We start from the raw sequence: 14,858 nt of genomic DNA, 5'->3' as shown, positions 1-14,858 counted from the left end.
GTCAGGTGTTAGCAACTCCCTGAGAGAAGCCAGCAGTCACAGCTAGAAGTGAAAGAAGGAAGCTTGGAAGCCACAGGAGTTTTGCTTACCACATAAGTTTCTTTTACACCAGCATAATAGATCGGGACACTGAGGTTCTCACTAAGTGCTCTCCTTCAGTGATATGCAGCCATTTCCTTCACCCACAGGGAACAGCATAATCCAGCATGTACAAGATCCTCATTCCTCTGGTGGCAGGAGCTTGGATTCAGTCTGTTACTTCTGCTTTTACTAACAATTGTACTGACCTCCTGACTATCCCTAGTTCTCATCTGCCAAACTACTACCTCTCTGCAGCTCCTTGTGCTCCAAGCTCCTGTGATCCTACCTTCTGTCCACTTGAAGTCTCAAGAGGAGCAGAGCAATGACTAGGGATTTGATTTTAAATTCTGGAAATCTGCATATGGGTCTAAAAGCAGAGAGGAACAATCAGAGTCCCCACTGCCTCAAATTTGTTCCTGGGTCAGAGACTCCCTTGGAGCAAAGTGGAACAGGACCATTGCACTAAAACCTTGAATAAGTTATCTGCCAGGGTCTCTGACACAGCACTTGAAGTCTGTATACTTTTGCTGCACAGGCCTCACACTAACTACAGATGGATCTTTTTCTATGGGACAACACCAAATTGTACCACCCCATTAGCAGTGATGATCAAACCTGAGTTCTGTGCTCAGAAGAGAACTGGCTGAGCAAAGCTTTGAGACAGGCTCCCTGTGCCAAACTTTCCTGAATGGTAACCATTCCTACCAGTGCTGGCCAGAACTTCCTTGTCTGCTTGCTGAACTGTATGAAAGCAGTATAAAAGGAGATGTAAACCACAAAGTTTGGGGCTGAGAGGAAAAGGACCTGTCCGCTGGATGCAGGATGCACAGCAAGTAGCAGTGAACACAAGCCAGAACATGAAGAATTCTAAATAAATATAAGGAAAAATGTTTTAATTCAGAGTTTGTCAAATGTTTGGAATGTGCTGCCCAGAAAGGTTGTGGAATTTCTATCCTAAGAGTTATTGAAAACTTCACTTGACAAGTTTCTGATTTAAAGAGACCTGCTCCAGGCAGTGATGTGCACAAGATCATCTCTGAAGTCCACTTTCATTCAAAGTTATTCTGTGTCAAGTCAAAAGGGTAGACCATCTTGCAGTCATACAAAGAGAAGGAAAGGAACATCCTTTCTGGTAAGTTAGCATAGCCTCCTCAGGGTATTCTGATACACAGTAATTTAAAAAGCAGTTACTCAGCATACTCAGTTATCCCCTTTGGAAGGCTAGAGAAACTGATGTAAAAATCTCCTATGAGCATCGGTGTGCAGAAATGTCAACACTAACATTCACTAAGACACAACAGTGACCAGGCTACATCAAAAGCAGAAGCAAAGAAACATCCTCAACATCCTTGATTTTTGGAATACTAGACTAGAAGAAATTGGCGCCCTAACACTGCTGAGTCTGGGCAACTGTTCTTATTTTATAACTAATTCATTGTGCTTTCTTATGACCTTCCATGTCCAGTCAAAAGTATCAGACCAAATACCTGAAAGAAGACCTCTAAATCCTGATGTTGGTACCTGGTCCTACTCTGCTGCCTGGTGTACAGCTTTCTCAGAATCCAACACAGTCGCAATTTATTGGCATTGACAGAAATTGAGCCAATACAATTAGTTGTTTTAATGTAAATCATATAAACAGAGAATAATTTAGGTGGAAAGAGAGGGATCCTCTTGCACAACCCCTTGCTTATAAGACAAACTTGTATGTTAGGCTTGTAGGTTAGGTCATGCCACTCAACACCTTGTTCCAGAATCCATCATCTCTCTGGGCACCTATTTCTGTGTTTAATCACTTTTAACATGAATTTTTACCTTTATATCTATATATGTCACAACATCTTTGTTACTTGTCATTTTCCTGTGCACCTCTGAGAAGGACTGATTCTTTTTTATGATTCCCTTTCAGGCCGCAGCAGGGAGCAATTAGAGCTCCTCAAAAATCATCCAAGTTTCTAGCTCTGATGATATTTCATGGTCAGCTTAGACAGTAACAGATACATTTGTTCTACCAGAATTTAAGCTCTGCATAAGTCAGCAGTTACAGCACCACATATGTAACAAGCACATTCTTTTCTAAAGGAGACTGATGGCCCTGAAGCACAAATACTCCTTATCATCCCTACTCAGAAGGAAAGAAAAGCTAACCATGCTACCTTTACATTTACTAATATTTGTAAGGCCAAAGCAAAATTAAAAAATAAAAAACCATTCATCTTTGGAATCATCTTACCATTGGTCCCACTGGTCCCATCACTCCAGCTTCGCCCTGTTGAGGACCAACACAGATAGAGAACAATGACAAGGAGAATTCCTGCAAAGTCTAGCAGAGGTGGCTGGTAACATGGCCACCAAATAATTCTGAAAGAACACAGCACAGTATTAGCTCACCTTCTCCCCTTTTCTTCCTAATAATTCAGTTAAAGATCCATCAGCAGAAATGATAGCTCCTGGTTCTCCCTTTTCACCCTGCAATTATCAGAGTAATTACTATTTACAAAGCAGTTCCCAGTGAATCAGAAGTCAAGGCAGCATTACTTTTGTTTGAGGCATGACAGATTAGTCATGCTGTGATATCAAACATAAAGTGATATCAGTGTGAGTAGGGTGAATCTTAATTCCGGGGAAGAAAAGAGATGATTATTTCTAAAAACATAATAAAGTACACTAAAAATATCTCCCTGAGAAGAATAAGTTCTTATTTTTCTAAAAAGACTTCATTTGCTCTCCATAGAGTAAGTATGTGAAACATACTGTGTTCACAAAAGGTCTCTGCCAAAGGCAGACAGGTTATTGTCTTCTTGTGTACCATCAGCTTAATGGTCAGTAAACCCTGCTGGAAATGTCCCATCTTGATAGACCAGTAAATGTTCAGATTTCACTATCAGGAAAGCATGAATCATTCTCTCTATGTGCCTTGCATGATGGAACCTCATTAACTTTAGTGAAGGTCAAGTCCCAGCACTCAAACTGTGACCCTCTGAAGTCCTGTTCCACCACCACAAATTATCACTTAGTGCTAAGCTCATCGTTCCCAGGCTGGGTCATTCAAGAGCATTCAGAAGCTGTAACTTTCCACTTCCTACCTCAGGCAGCTTGCTACAACATCTTTCCCAGGATGTCATGGAAGAAATCCAGCTTGAAGCTAGCAATTGCATTGCTGATTAAAATGCCAGTCCAGGTTACAGACCTTTCATTGAACTCTAGGTGCTGTAACTCAGTTCTTCTCACAGGTTCTTAAACTGTTGTGAGTCTTTGAAGTCTCCCTGAAGATACTTTGGATACTTTGGAATCTCCCTAAGACTTGGTTGGCTTCACTGACTTTATCTTCTATGAGAATGTATGGACCTGAGGCTGAATTTCATGATCCTTTAAGTAAAGGTGTCTGTACATCTTCACTGGGGTTCCCAAACTTCTTCACTCTTGAGCATAGCCTGGTGTTCACAGCTCGGAAACACCATCAGAGACATCACTATGTTTTTGGTGCATCCAAAATTAAATGCTTTCTAAGTTTTGAGTTCTTGCCAGTGCAGACACCAGAAGCAAAAAAAGAGCACTAACCAAAAAAAACAAAAGTAAAAACCTCCACAACCTAAACCAAAAATCACCCAACTAGTTCTAAGGTTGAGCTTGATCATTTAATACATTTTGTATAAGAACAGGAAACCTTATGATAAGCAGGGACTGGTAAACATGGCCTGAAAGCTTTCCTTCTGAGCAATGACAGTGCTGTTCATCTGCTACCCCATTTAAACCATAATTAACCATTTCCAAGTCTTCCTACTACTTGTGAGAAAGTGAGCTCAGCTAAGCAGAAAGTGGTTTTGTTTTTCTTTCTTGGTATCCCCAATATATTAGATGTTCCTCTCCCCTGCTTCCTGAAGGTTGATAAGAAGGGGAAAAAACTGGAACAGCTGCAGTATTTACAGAAGAACAGAGTCAGTCTTTAGTACCCTCTCAGCAGAGCTATAAAATACACACTTTTTCTGAAGAAACAGGAGAAAGAATCCTAAGAAGAGAGTGCCTCAAGTCTTAAAGTCTTAAACTTTGAGAATTGAAAATTGCAGTCTTCATTCTGTAGGCAAAGCCCTCTCTGGCATAGGAGGAGGAAAAAATTGATCTTTTTTTTAATTTGGGCTTTTGGATAGGATCCCAGGGTGTCAGCACAACAATCAGCTGGCAAGAAGAGGTCACTTCATGTTTAATGTTTAAAGAGACTTAACCTGATAAGTGCATACTGCACTGATGAATTTCAACACTGGTGCAGGAAGATTAGCTCTTGGTAAGATTGTATCAGGGGAGGTCATTTAGCATTTTCATTCCCCCTAGTACATTTTTCACATGAGCTAATTAAAATCCCAATTCCTACAAAAATTAGAATCATTAAACTTCTAATGTCACTAAGTACTTGTCATCTAACACATTTCTCAGTCTATACTTTCTCTTATGCATTTTTTCATACCTGTTGTCCTTTAGGTCCTTGTGATCCGGGCAAACCAGTATCACCCTTTGGACCCCGAGGGCCCTAGGCAAAAACAAGTACATAAATCCATAGTGATATTTATGAACAATATGGAACTAGGCTATTTTACTAAATGTAATTTTAAATTACTGGCAAACTTGAACTTAAATCACTCTGGTTGCAATCTAAGAATTCTTACAAGACAAAATTGCTCTCTGAATAAAGTTATTCCCTAAACCAGATATCACATAAGGAAAGTCTTTAGAAAGACCAAAATGAAAAATACCTTATGTTTATCACAGTGTAGATGATACACACAAAGGGAAATATGCAAACATTAATAAGAGTGGAAATTCAACCTAAAATTCTCTATTTCTTCTGTACTCAATCCTCTCTCTTTCCATGATCATTCAGCCAGACTGATTTTCAACAGACTTTCTGAAGGTGTATTTTTAAACGTATGTTAAAAAAAAAAAAAAAAAGGAAAAAAAGAAAAAAAAAAGGGTATATGAAATAGAGTTTATCTATTTGAAAACAAGATTATTTCTTTATCTGCTTTGTGGGGAAAGCATTCCTATCAGATCAAATTGTACTTTACAATCTTCCAAGAGCATTCAGAAGCATTCTTTTTGCTCACTAAGATCTAAACTCATGTCTACATAATTTCTGCATTTGTCAAGAGATAAATAAAAGACATGAGGTGAGATCAAGAATGGTATTTTCATGTCTGTAGAAGTTCTATAAGGGACAGAGACCAAGAATTCACTATATCATCTTCTAAATGTTATCAGCCCTTTTTCAAATGAAATGTATGTCTGAGGAGTTTTTTCCCCCTTTCTTTGCAGTCCATGATATTCAGGACTCACCAAGCAACCTTCTGTGGAATTTTGGGCATTTTGCCGGCATTTTGTTAACATCTTTTGTCAGCTTTCCCAGTTTTCTGCTTAATTGTTCTCAGGCAATAGACAAAGGATCCTGAGACCATATGCATGCTCTGAACTGTCAAACAATCATAACAAGGGAAAGTAATTCTATCCCATCACACAGAACATGAACACAATAATTAGAACAATACTTTCTGAAGTCATAAGCTAAATAATCACAGAATCACAGAGTATTCTGGGTTGGAAAAGACCTACAAGGATCATCAAAGTCCAGCTCTTGGCTCTGCCCAGGATACCCCAAGAGTCACTCCATGTGCCTGAGAGCATTGTCTAAACCCTCATTTAATTCTGTCAGGCTTGGTGCTGTGACCATTTCCCTGTGGAGCCTGTTCCAGTGCCCAACAAATCTGTGGTGAAGAACCTTTTCCTAATATCTAACCTAAGCCTCCCCATACACAACTTCAGGCCATTCCCTCAGGTCCTGTCACCGGTCACCACAGAGAAGGGAACAGTGTCTGCCTTTCCTCTTCCCCTCACAAGGAAGTTGTTGGCTGCAATGAGGTCTCCCTCCATCTCCTCTTCTCCAGGCTGAACAGACCAAATGACCTCAGTTGCTTCTCACACAGCATCCCTTCAAGGCCCTTCCCCATCTTCACAGGCCTCCTTTGGACACTCTCTAACAGTTTAATGTCTTTCTTATATTGTGGCACTCAAAACTGCCCCCAGGAGTTGAGGTGAGGTAGCCCAAATGCAGAGCAGGGCAGGACAATCCTCTCCCTTGCCCAGCTGGCCATGCTGTGCCTGATGCCCCCCAGGACATGGCTGGCCCTCCTGGCTGCCAGGGCCCTGCTGACTTAGATTCACCCTGAGGCTGACCAGGACCTCCAGGTCTTTTTCCCTGGCATTGCTCTCCAGCATCTCATTCCCTGGCCTACATGCACAATCAGGGTGACCATCCCAGGTGCAGAATCTGCCCCTTTCCCTTGTTAAACATCATACAGCTGGTGATCCTTCAGCCCTCTGATTTATGTAGGTATCTCTGCAGGCTCTTTCTGCCTTGGAGGGAGTTAACAGCACCCCCCAATTTTGTATTATCTGCAAAGTTGGTATCCTTCCAAGTCCCATGTCTAAGTTATCGATGAAGATGCTTATACATGTTTGCATGGCAGCCTGAGCGCAATAGATAAATAGCGCAGCAAAAGGCACCTTTTGATACTATGGTTGTGAAATGCTTATATGATAGCCCTGGTATGTTATGAAAAATCATAAGTATTTCCTAAAGGATAAAATAAAAAGGAAACATCTTATAGGGCTTTCCTGTATTCTGTAGTGGTGACAAAAAAGCCTGAGGAATAACACAGTTACATACATATACATGCAGATAACATTTAGAATTCCATTTGTTCCATTTGTTTCTCCTATACAGCATAGGCCTTTCCTTAGGTAGTAATTTTCCATTAATTACACCCAGATTTAAACTACAGAACTGACACTGAGATGAGCCTAGCAGAATATACTTCATTTCCGACAGAATAAATTTCTAGCTCAGCTGGTAACTTCCTCAGACCTGCAGCATCCTCTATGAAAATTTATTAGACTTCATGCAAATTGTGTACAAGATACACTTTAAAAATTATTAAACTGTATTGAAAAATACTTTAAAATCCTAGGAAATACGTTTAAATCCTAGGCAATTAATACTTACAGGAAATCCTGGTAGACCTGGCTTGCCATCTGGCCCCTGCAAAATTAAAAAACTCACACCCTTACAAACACATATTACAAGCTTGTAAAACAGAATATGCATTTTTCATGTATTGTGTGATTTGTGAATATCAACTCATCTGCTACTGAATTAAGAACTTCATTCAGTTGACAGTAAAGGTGTGAACCTCCACAACACCCTATGCTTCTAATTTAGCATTTACTCTCAAAAACTGGTGGGGCAGAGATCCAGAAAGACTGAAAAAGGATGACATTTTCTACATATGAAAGGCATGCAACCATTATTCAGCCTCCTCTGAATCTTTTCCAGATGCCAGCACAGAGACCACAGCAGCCACTCACCTTTCCCATTTTGGTCCTGGATGTCTTTGGATAGAAAACAGAGTGTGTAATAGGCTGAGAATAGAATCATCACAGATTGGGATTTGTTTTGGGCACATTTAAGATTGCCCTGCTCTGGTAACTGCAGAGAGACACTTAAATTCTGGTTCAGATCAGCAGAATGTTTATTTCCCCATCCACTATGAGACTGCACCTGGCAAGGGTTAGAGCTTTGAGACTGAGGTTCAAAGCTTTCTCACTGCAACTGCTCTTCAAGCTACAGAACCTGCTTCTTTTTTTGTGGGAATGTGATTCTAACATCTATCACAAAACAAAGGTTTGAATTACCTGCGGCAAGTACTGTGGCAGAGCTCACACAAGGGGACCCATACTGTCCTGGCATCCTATTATGTCCAGGGATTAGGAGAACCAGGTCTTTGGGAAATACATGAAAATACCCTTCCATGAAAACTGTTTTACTTATAAGTATGGCTGGATGCAGCCACAATAACATGGAGTTGTCCTATGGTTTAACAAGTGGTAAAGAGCCATGCTAGGCTAGCAGAAAAAGGTTACAAGCTGCTGCTGGAGCTAATGCCCTTCTTCCCAGTTCAATGACACATTCAGTAAATATTTGTTTTGAGGCAGCTGTAATAATAAGATACAAAGTTTTTGCAAACTTTGTGTAGAATGAAATTCTGCTATTGGCTGTGAACATTCTGACTTTCTTTGTTTCATCAGGGTTTTAATGTGGAGAAGATCACTGTGCTCACCAACAAGAAAACAGACAAAATTAAATACACAAACTAGAATTCCCAAATTAAACTAGCTGTAAAGTAAGGTGATTAATTTGTGGTGGTTAACTTTTTGCAAATTGCAACATGTTGTACAGTTTTGGGAAAGTTTGAATAGACTTCATGACCAGAAAAGGTAGATTTCTCTTTGGATCCAGTCCTAGGAACTTCAAATCATTACCAAGAAGCATTCAGCATTTCAAATATTTGACTGAACTATTTTGCAGCTAGAAGAGAACCTCAATTTCACATCTTTTGTTGTCTTATGAAATACCTAGTTTTTCATTCACAGCTATAACTTGTGTGCGACTAAACTCATAGACAGGAGCCTAGCATTTCTGGTTGAAGTCTCAAGCAGAACTGAGCAAAATACTTTTTATCCCAATACTTTGAAACTTGAAATCATGAAGAAAAAAAAATGGAAGAAATGTACATCTTGGACTCTATTTTTGCAACAGTTCTACATTTCTATAATTCTGAGCATATAGTTCAGAATCAGAGATAAGCCAATTTATTTCATATAAATGTGTAAAAGCAGTTTGTTCACACAGAACTGAGGTCTGCCTGAAAGTACTTCCACAGAGTTTGGTGCTGAAGTTAGCAGAAACACAATCCTAAAGTATAGGAAACTCATCTCAAGTTGATACTCAAAAGAAGATATTGAAGATAGAGCAAATCTGAAGATTAAATAAAGCAGCATATACTCACTGGAGGCCCAAGCAGTCCTTTAATTTCAGTAAAATTAGAAATTCCATCTGTCTCATTGAGAAGTAACTGAAAAAGGGGTTAAGAAACAGGTTACTTCAAATGGTTTATCTAAGGCTCAAACACATTTTTAGAAAGGTAAATTATTTCTTTATAACTATGAAAAACCCCCAAAAATAAATAAGGTGACAGAAAAGGCTCTCTACTTCTAATTTTCTTTATACATCTGGAATAAAAAACCCTATAATTTCTTTTACATTTATTTTGTAAGGATCTCAGAATGCTTTTAGAAATTTAATTAATTGTGTCACCTTTTTAATTTGAAAGCTATGACACCAAATTTTGCAGCCTGAATCCATTTCTCCTCAGTAAGATAAAATGGAGGTTTTATGCTCCAGTGTGTCATTGGCATTCTAAGATGGTAAGCACACTCATCCTCTGCTGCAGAGTTGAAGTTTTAATTGTATTCTGGACATGTCTGCATCTCACCATGCAGCACCATGCTGTGATTTCTAAGTCAGCACTGTTCACACTGCTGTGTCTGAAACTAGCCTGGAACCCCAAACTGTGATGGGGAGCAGCTCCTGCACCACCCAGCATCAAGTCTCAGGATGCCTGAACAGCACAGTGTAATTGCACTGCTTCGTATCCTGGAATTGGTGAGCTCCCCACTAGCCCAGGCATTCCTGCATAATTCAATTACAGAATCCTACTAATGAAGGTGGACAAGGACTTTGGAGCTGTGGTCCAGGACTCTTCAATTCCAGGACAGGGCATGCCTTCAGGTGGCAGGGATTTACTTAGCCCATGAATATACACGTTGTCACTGAGGTTTTGTGAGATTTGAATGCCTCTTACTGCCTGCAACCATGTGTAGATCAACATGACCAGACCACAATATTTTCCAACATTTATTATGAATACATTATCCAGGAATTGAGTTTGAAACTCCATTGCTTTGAATAGGAGGTTTGACCATATGCCCTCCAGAGATCACTTCCAATACTCTTATGAGTCTCTGAGTACTATTTGTCGAATCCAGATCACACATCCTATCCTATCCTATCCTATCCTATCCTATCCTATCCTATCCTATCCTATCCTATCCTATCCTATCCATTGTCATCTGAGCATGGCAGTGTATGGGCAGCTTTCTGTACTTTGAGGTCATGTTGAATAATTCATACAGCTAAAGCTTGCTGCTTCTACTGGGTGCTTCTTTCTACTCCCTGTCCTCATGTTCTACAAAAACCACCGGAGAAATTCTCAAGTAAAAATAGAGTTTAGATCCTACAGGCAGCACTCCATCTTCCAGACTGCATGAACTCTGCTGCACTCTTCAGGAATAGTATGATGCCCTTGGTCCCACTCTATTTCCAGTTTTACATGGCCCAGAAAAGGAACAGGACATGGGCTGCTACTTTAATGACAGTAATAAAAGAGTCCTGCTGCTGCGATTGTTTTGCTTTATCTGGAGGAAGAAATCCAGGAGCCTTGGGTTTACATGGTCTTTTCATTGTGGAATCACTCATTATTCATTGTTTTTGGGCTCAATCCAAACTATATTGAAGTCAGTGAAAAGAATCCCAAAGGCTTTGCTGAGTTTGGGATTGGGCACATTGTATATTTTACATATACAGTTGATCTGCAAATGGAAATTGTGATTGGAAGTCAGAAAACTGTACATAATGCTGAAGAACATTTGAAAACAAAAGGTAGAAGAGTGATGATTAGAGGAAAAGACTGCACTCTTCACAACCTCCTCCAGGTATATAATTATTCAGCTTTGAGTTTGGATGTGCAAACAGCTTTAATAACAACAATGCAGCAATATAACTCATTGAATTTGTTCAGAAAGTGCTAACTACAATAGTAAGGACAACATTGTTTTCCATATTTTCTTCACTGTTATATTTTAGGATGATTGTCTGGGTTCATTTCTAAGTAAACCTTCAGCTTTGCATCCAAAAGGCCTCGTCAGGATTATAGAAATTCTATACTATAGAAATTCCTTGTCATAATTATAGAAATTCTGGCCTTATCAGAATTATATAAAGAACTGGCTGAACAAAATTTTTGACATCTGCTTTACACCCTCAGCATTAACCTTTCTTTGTGACTTTTGTTTCTTGTAGCTAAACTATGCGTAAATAGCGCCAGCCAAAAATAAAGGTTTAAAAGTTTGAAATTTAAATCCAATAATATTTCTCTATTCAAAATTACTTCTGTACTATACCAAACTAAATTTGTATGATAAAATCATAGCAACAAATATTATGGTTTTCTGGTTATCACGATTCCACTCATGAAAATGCACTGAGTATCAGCAACTATGCTCTGAAAGAGTGAAATAGCCAATATAGGATGAGAAATATTGATTTTAGTGTTTTGGAATATCAAGCAGCAGCAAACAGAGGAATACTTTTTTTTAAAACATGATGAGTCAGAGCAGACTTCCTGATCAGTCACAGGAGGCAACAGAGGAGGCAGCAAGGACAGGAAGCCTCTGAGACCCACATTGCTGGTGGGAACTGCAGAAGCCTGGAAACGGAGAGGTTCCACTGCAGACCTCAGTTTTCCCCTAACACTTATGTTCATGGTATGAGAAGTGGTTCTTGAAGGAACCAAATCCCCTCCATTCACATAGGGGCCAGGTGAAATGAGAAGGAAACCAAGGTCCACTTTTCAGTGCAGCTCAATCAATGTGCTATCAGCCAGATGCTTACTGGTGATACCTGGCCCTGAGCCACAGCTGTCCATGTCAGCTCTAAATATTTCAACAGTGCTGAACTGAACTAACTCTTTATTTGCTTATTTTTTTTGTCAAGCAACATAAGTAGCCACACAGCCCTTCTTTAGAAAACTTCCTTCCAACTCTGATGGATAAGTCCATTGGACTTCTGTAGCCCAAGAAGTATTGTTCTTGGCTACACAATGGTTAAATGAATGACCCTGACCTGGAGAGTAATCTCTCTAAGTGCCCTGTGGTTCACTCAGATCACTGATCTCTGCTGTTCTATCCACATCAAGCCAATATCCATATTACAACAGCTGGCAGTGTTATTTATTTTAGTTCTGCAATTCCAACTTGCAATAGTTCTTTTTCATATTTGAAGCTTACTATGAAAGATGAAAGACTGAGTCAACAAAACACACTTAATGTCTATCTCAGCAAACTTACTGCAAACAAATGTCCTGTTCTTACACAAACATTTGTGAGATAGGAAGAATTCAATGTCATACATAGTGACGTATACTTCCCCACACATTTCATTAACTGTAGCAAAATCCAGTACACCAAGTTCTCAGAGAAATCTTCTGATTAACAATACAGAGCATTTGACAGCTCTTGATGTACCTCCCCAGAACACCTATATTACAAATGTATATAAAGTCATAAATGCTCTCAATTTTTTAAAAGAGCTTACTTCTAAAACCCAAAAGTACTTAAGGAAATGGGATTCTGTATGGACTTGTAATACACCTAATGCAATACAGATTCTACCAGGCTCTATACATTTCTGTAATACATGGTAAAAGTAGTTCATACGGGAGATCAGGAGGACACAGAGGATGCACTTTAGGTTTCTTCAGACATAGCTACATATTTGACAGGTGTGTGGACTGTGACTAGTGCACATAGGGAGCCATGCAGCCTCCAGCAAGCGTCATTAGTTTATGTCAGATTCAATAATCTTTTTATGTTCTTTATATGTACTGTTCCACCTCTGAGGCTGTCATAGTGGTTTTTTTCAAGTATTAATGAGCTATGGAGCAACACATTGAGGTTCATTTTTTCTGCAAACAGAGCTGTTTAGTCACTGATAAGAATTAAGGTCCCACAGTGGCACTGTGGCAGGGCTGTGAGAAAGAACATGAATTTTACATCAGCATTTCTATCACAGCTATTGAGCAGTTCCCCAGGAACTCCAACAGAATTGAGATAAAGTGTAGAGCTGCTGACAGTCCCACTATGAGCAGGACTTCGACCACAACCAACATTTCTATCATTCTAAGTCTATAATTCAGCTCATCCAAGATTCAGGATCCAAGATCCTGGTATTCTGCATGGATTCACAGTAAAGTCAGTAAAGAAAAAACACTTCAGGTAGGACGGGTGAGACTGGTGACCTGTTCAAGCCTATGGGATGAAAATTAATGTTATATTTGCTATTGGTAGCAGAAGCCTAAGTGAAAACCCAGTTGCTTCAGTCAAAAAAGGCTATGTGTAGTTCAGCTTTATGATAATGATGGCACCAAGCTCTCCTTAACACAGATTTCTCAGCTGGGCATTTTCTCTTGCAGTTACAAAACACTTCTTACTGCCCTTATATGTATTCCTGTGGGCATATCTGGCTGTTTTAGGCACCTCCACCTCTCAGAGGTGGTTTCCTGCAGTCACTCACAGTTCCTCCAGATCTTAATGTTACATCAGGCCAACTACTAAGATTTTTGTTGTCAGATCCAAGTGGGATTCATCCTAATCTCCAGCCTTCATTACTGCATATAGTACTGTTTTTTGCAAAGGCTGATGTACACACAGCAAAACTAACTGAAAATATACCTGCATCTAAAGCATAGTGGAGACTTTCTATGGGCTTCTACTATTTTACCCTTTGTTTCTTCCAGAGTCAGTGCTCTGGTTTGTATAGTGGACAACTATTAGGAAATTACCCTCCCCCACTTACTGCTGTGTCTCAGGTGCTATGCTGTGTTAAATATTCCCAGTTTTGTATTTCTCTGTTGGTTTCTATTTCATGTTCACAACTTCTACAGAATCACCTAAAGAGTTTGTGCAAGATGCACAATATGATCTCACAACTCTTGTAGTTAAGCTCTTTACCCACTTTCTTCCAATCTAACATTTTCAAAACTAAATAATTTCATACAGAGACATATTGAGATTCTTTTGTTTTGAGGAATAGACTTATGACCTGAATGTGAGCAGCAGAATTGCCAGTGTGTTAACCACTTGTGCCCTCTTCTCTGTAAGGGGAGTTAGAGACCTCAATGCTCGACATGCACACTTACCTCAGGTATTGCTATGACTGGTCCCGGTGGTCCTGGTGGTCCAGGCGGTCCCACAATACTGTTCCCATCCTGTCCTGGTTCACCCTATTTCAAAAGCATTACATGTGCAAAACCCATAAACTAAGCGCTACAGTTCACATAGGTTTCTTGAAAAGAGTGAAATCCACAAAATCTCACCCGAGGTCCTGGGTCACCCTTCTCTCCTTTTGGACCCTTCAGATGATAAAAAAAAAAGAAAAAAGAGCATAAATGATTTAAAAGGGGAAATTATGAAATGTGTTCTCTCTTGCTTCACAAAAAGCACAGCAGTGAATTTCATGTACAGAATGATAATTCCCAGCTCTCTCAAAACAAACATGGGGCCAACTAGTTTCAACTCAGATCTTCTGAAGGTTTGATGGTTAAAAGTATTTCCCAGAACTTTTACAGAGTTCACAGATGACTAGAAGCACAATGGGCACAAAACATTTCATTAGCTAGGAATTAATCCAGTGAACATTTTTTTCACTGCACTGAAATCAGCCATCTCTGGCTGTGTTGTCCTTTTCCAGCATCAATCACATCAGCTGTGCCCAGGATTTCCCAGGAGACCAGACAGGAGAAGACAGGGAAGCTAAACTGTCATCTTTCAGGCAGCTTATTTCTAAGCTTGATCAGCCCGTCTGTAGGACTCCCTGTGCTGGAAATGCAGACACTTCTCTGGCACAAGTGAGAGGAAGGTGCCAGGGGATGAGCCATGGGACTTCCCAAGCAAAGCACGCTGTAATTCTCGAGGGTCTTAAGCATGAGAAATAGATTGAAATCACCTATGAGCCTGCTGGCTTTCCTCTAATTAAAGGCAGAGCTGAATTCTGA

General features: G+C 39.8%; 1 protein-coding gene across 10 annotated transcripts in view; it reads right to left on the bottom strand.

Moving 5' to 3' along the window:
- Positions 1–14,858, bottom strand: part of COL15A1 (collagen type XV alpha 1 chain) — a 130,897-nt gene that overhangs the window by 37,350 nt on the left and 78,689 nt on the right. For all 10 annotated transcript variants that reach the window (XM_071450263.1, XM_071450281.1, XM_071450290.1 and 7 more), the window contains 7 exons: positions 14,181–14,216; positions 14,004–14,087; positions 8,976–9,041; positions 7,133–7,168; positions 4,544–4,606; positions 2,473–2,550; positions 2,315–2,350 (listed from right to left, as the gene is read on the bottom strand). In XM_071450263.1, the coding sequence (XP_071306364.1) occupies positions 2,315–2,350; positions 2,473–2,550; positions 4,544–4,606; positions 7,133–7,168; positions 8,976–9,041; positions 14,004–14,087; positions 14,181–14,216 (399 nt within the window). The remainder of the gene's footprint in view (positions 1–2,314; positions 2,351–2,472; positions 2,551–4,543; positions 4,607–7,132; positions 7,169–8,975; positions 9,042–14,003; positions 14,088–14,180; positions 14,217–14,858) is intronic.

Source organism: Agelaius tricolor, unplaced genomic scaffold (assembly GCF_023055355.1).
Source record: "Agelaius tricolor isolate 1412-34295 unplaced genomic scaffold, bAgeTri1.0.p SCAF_2, whole genome shotgun sequence".
NCBI classification, from domain to species: Eukaryota; Metazoa; Chordata; class Aves; order Passeriformes; family Icteridae; genus Agelaius; species Agelaius tricolor.
Note: the sequence above shows the minus strand (reverse complement) of the source record. Positions and strands in the feature narration are given on the sequence as shown.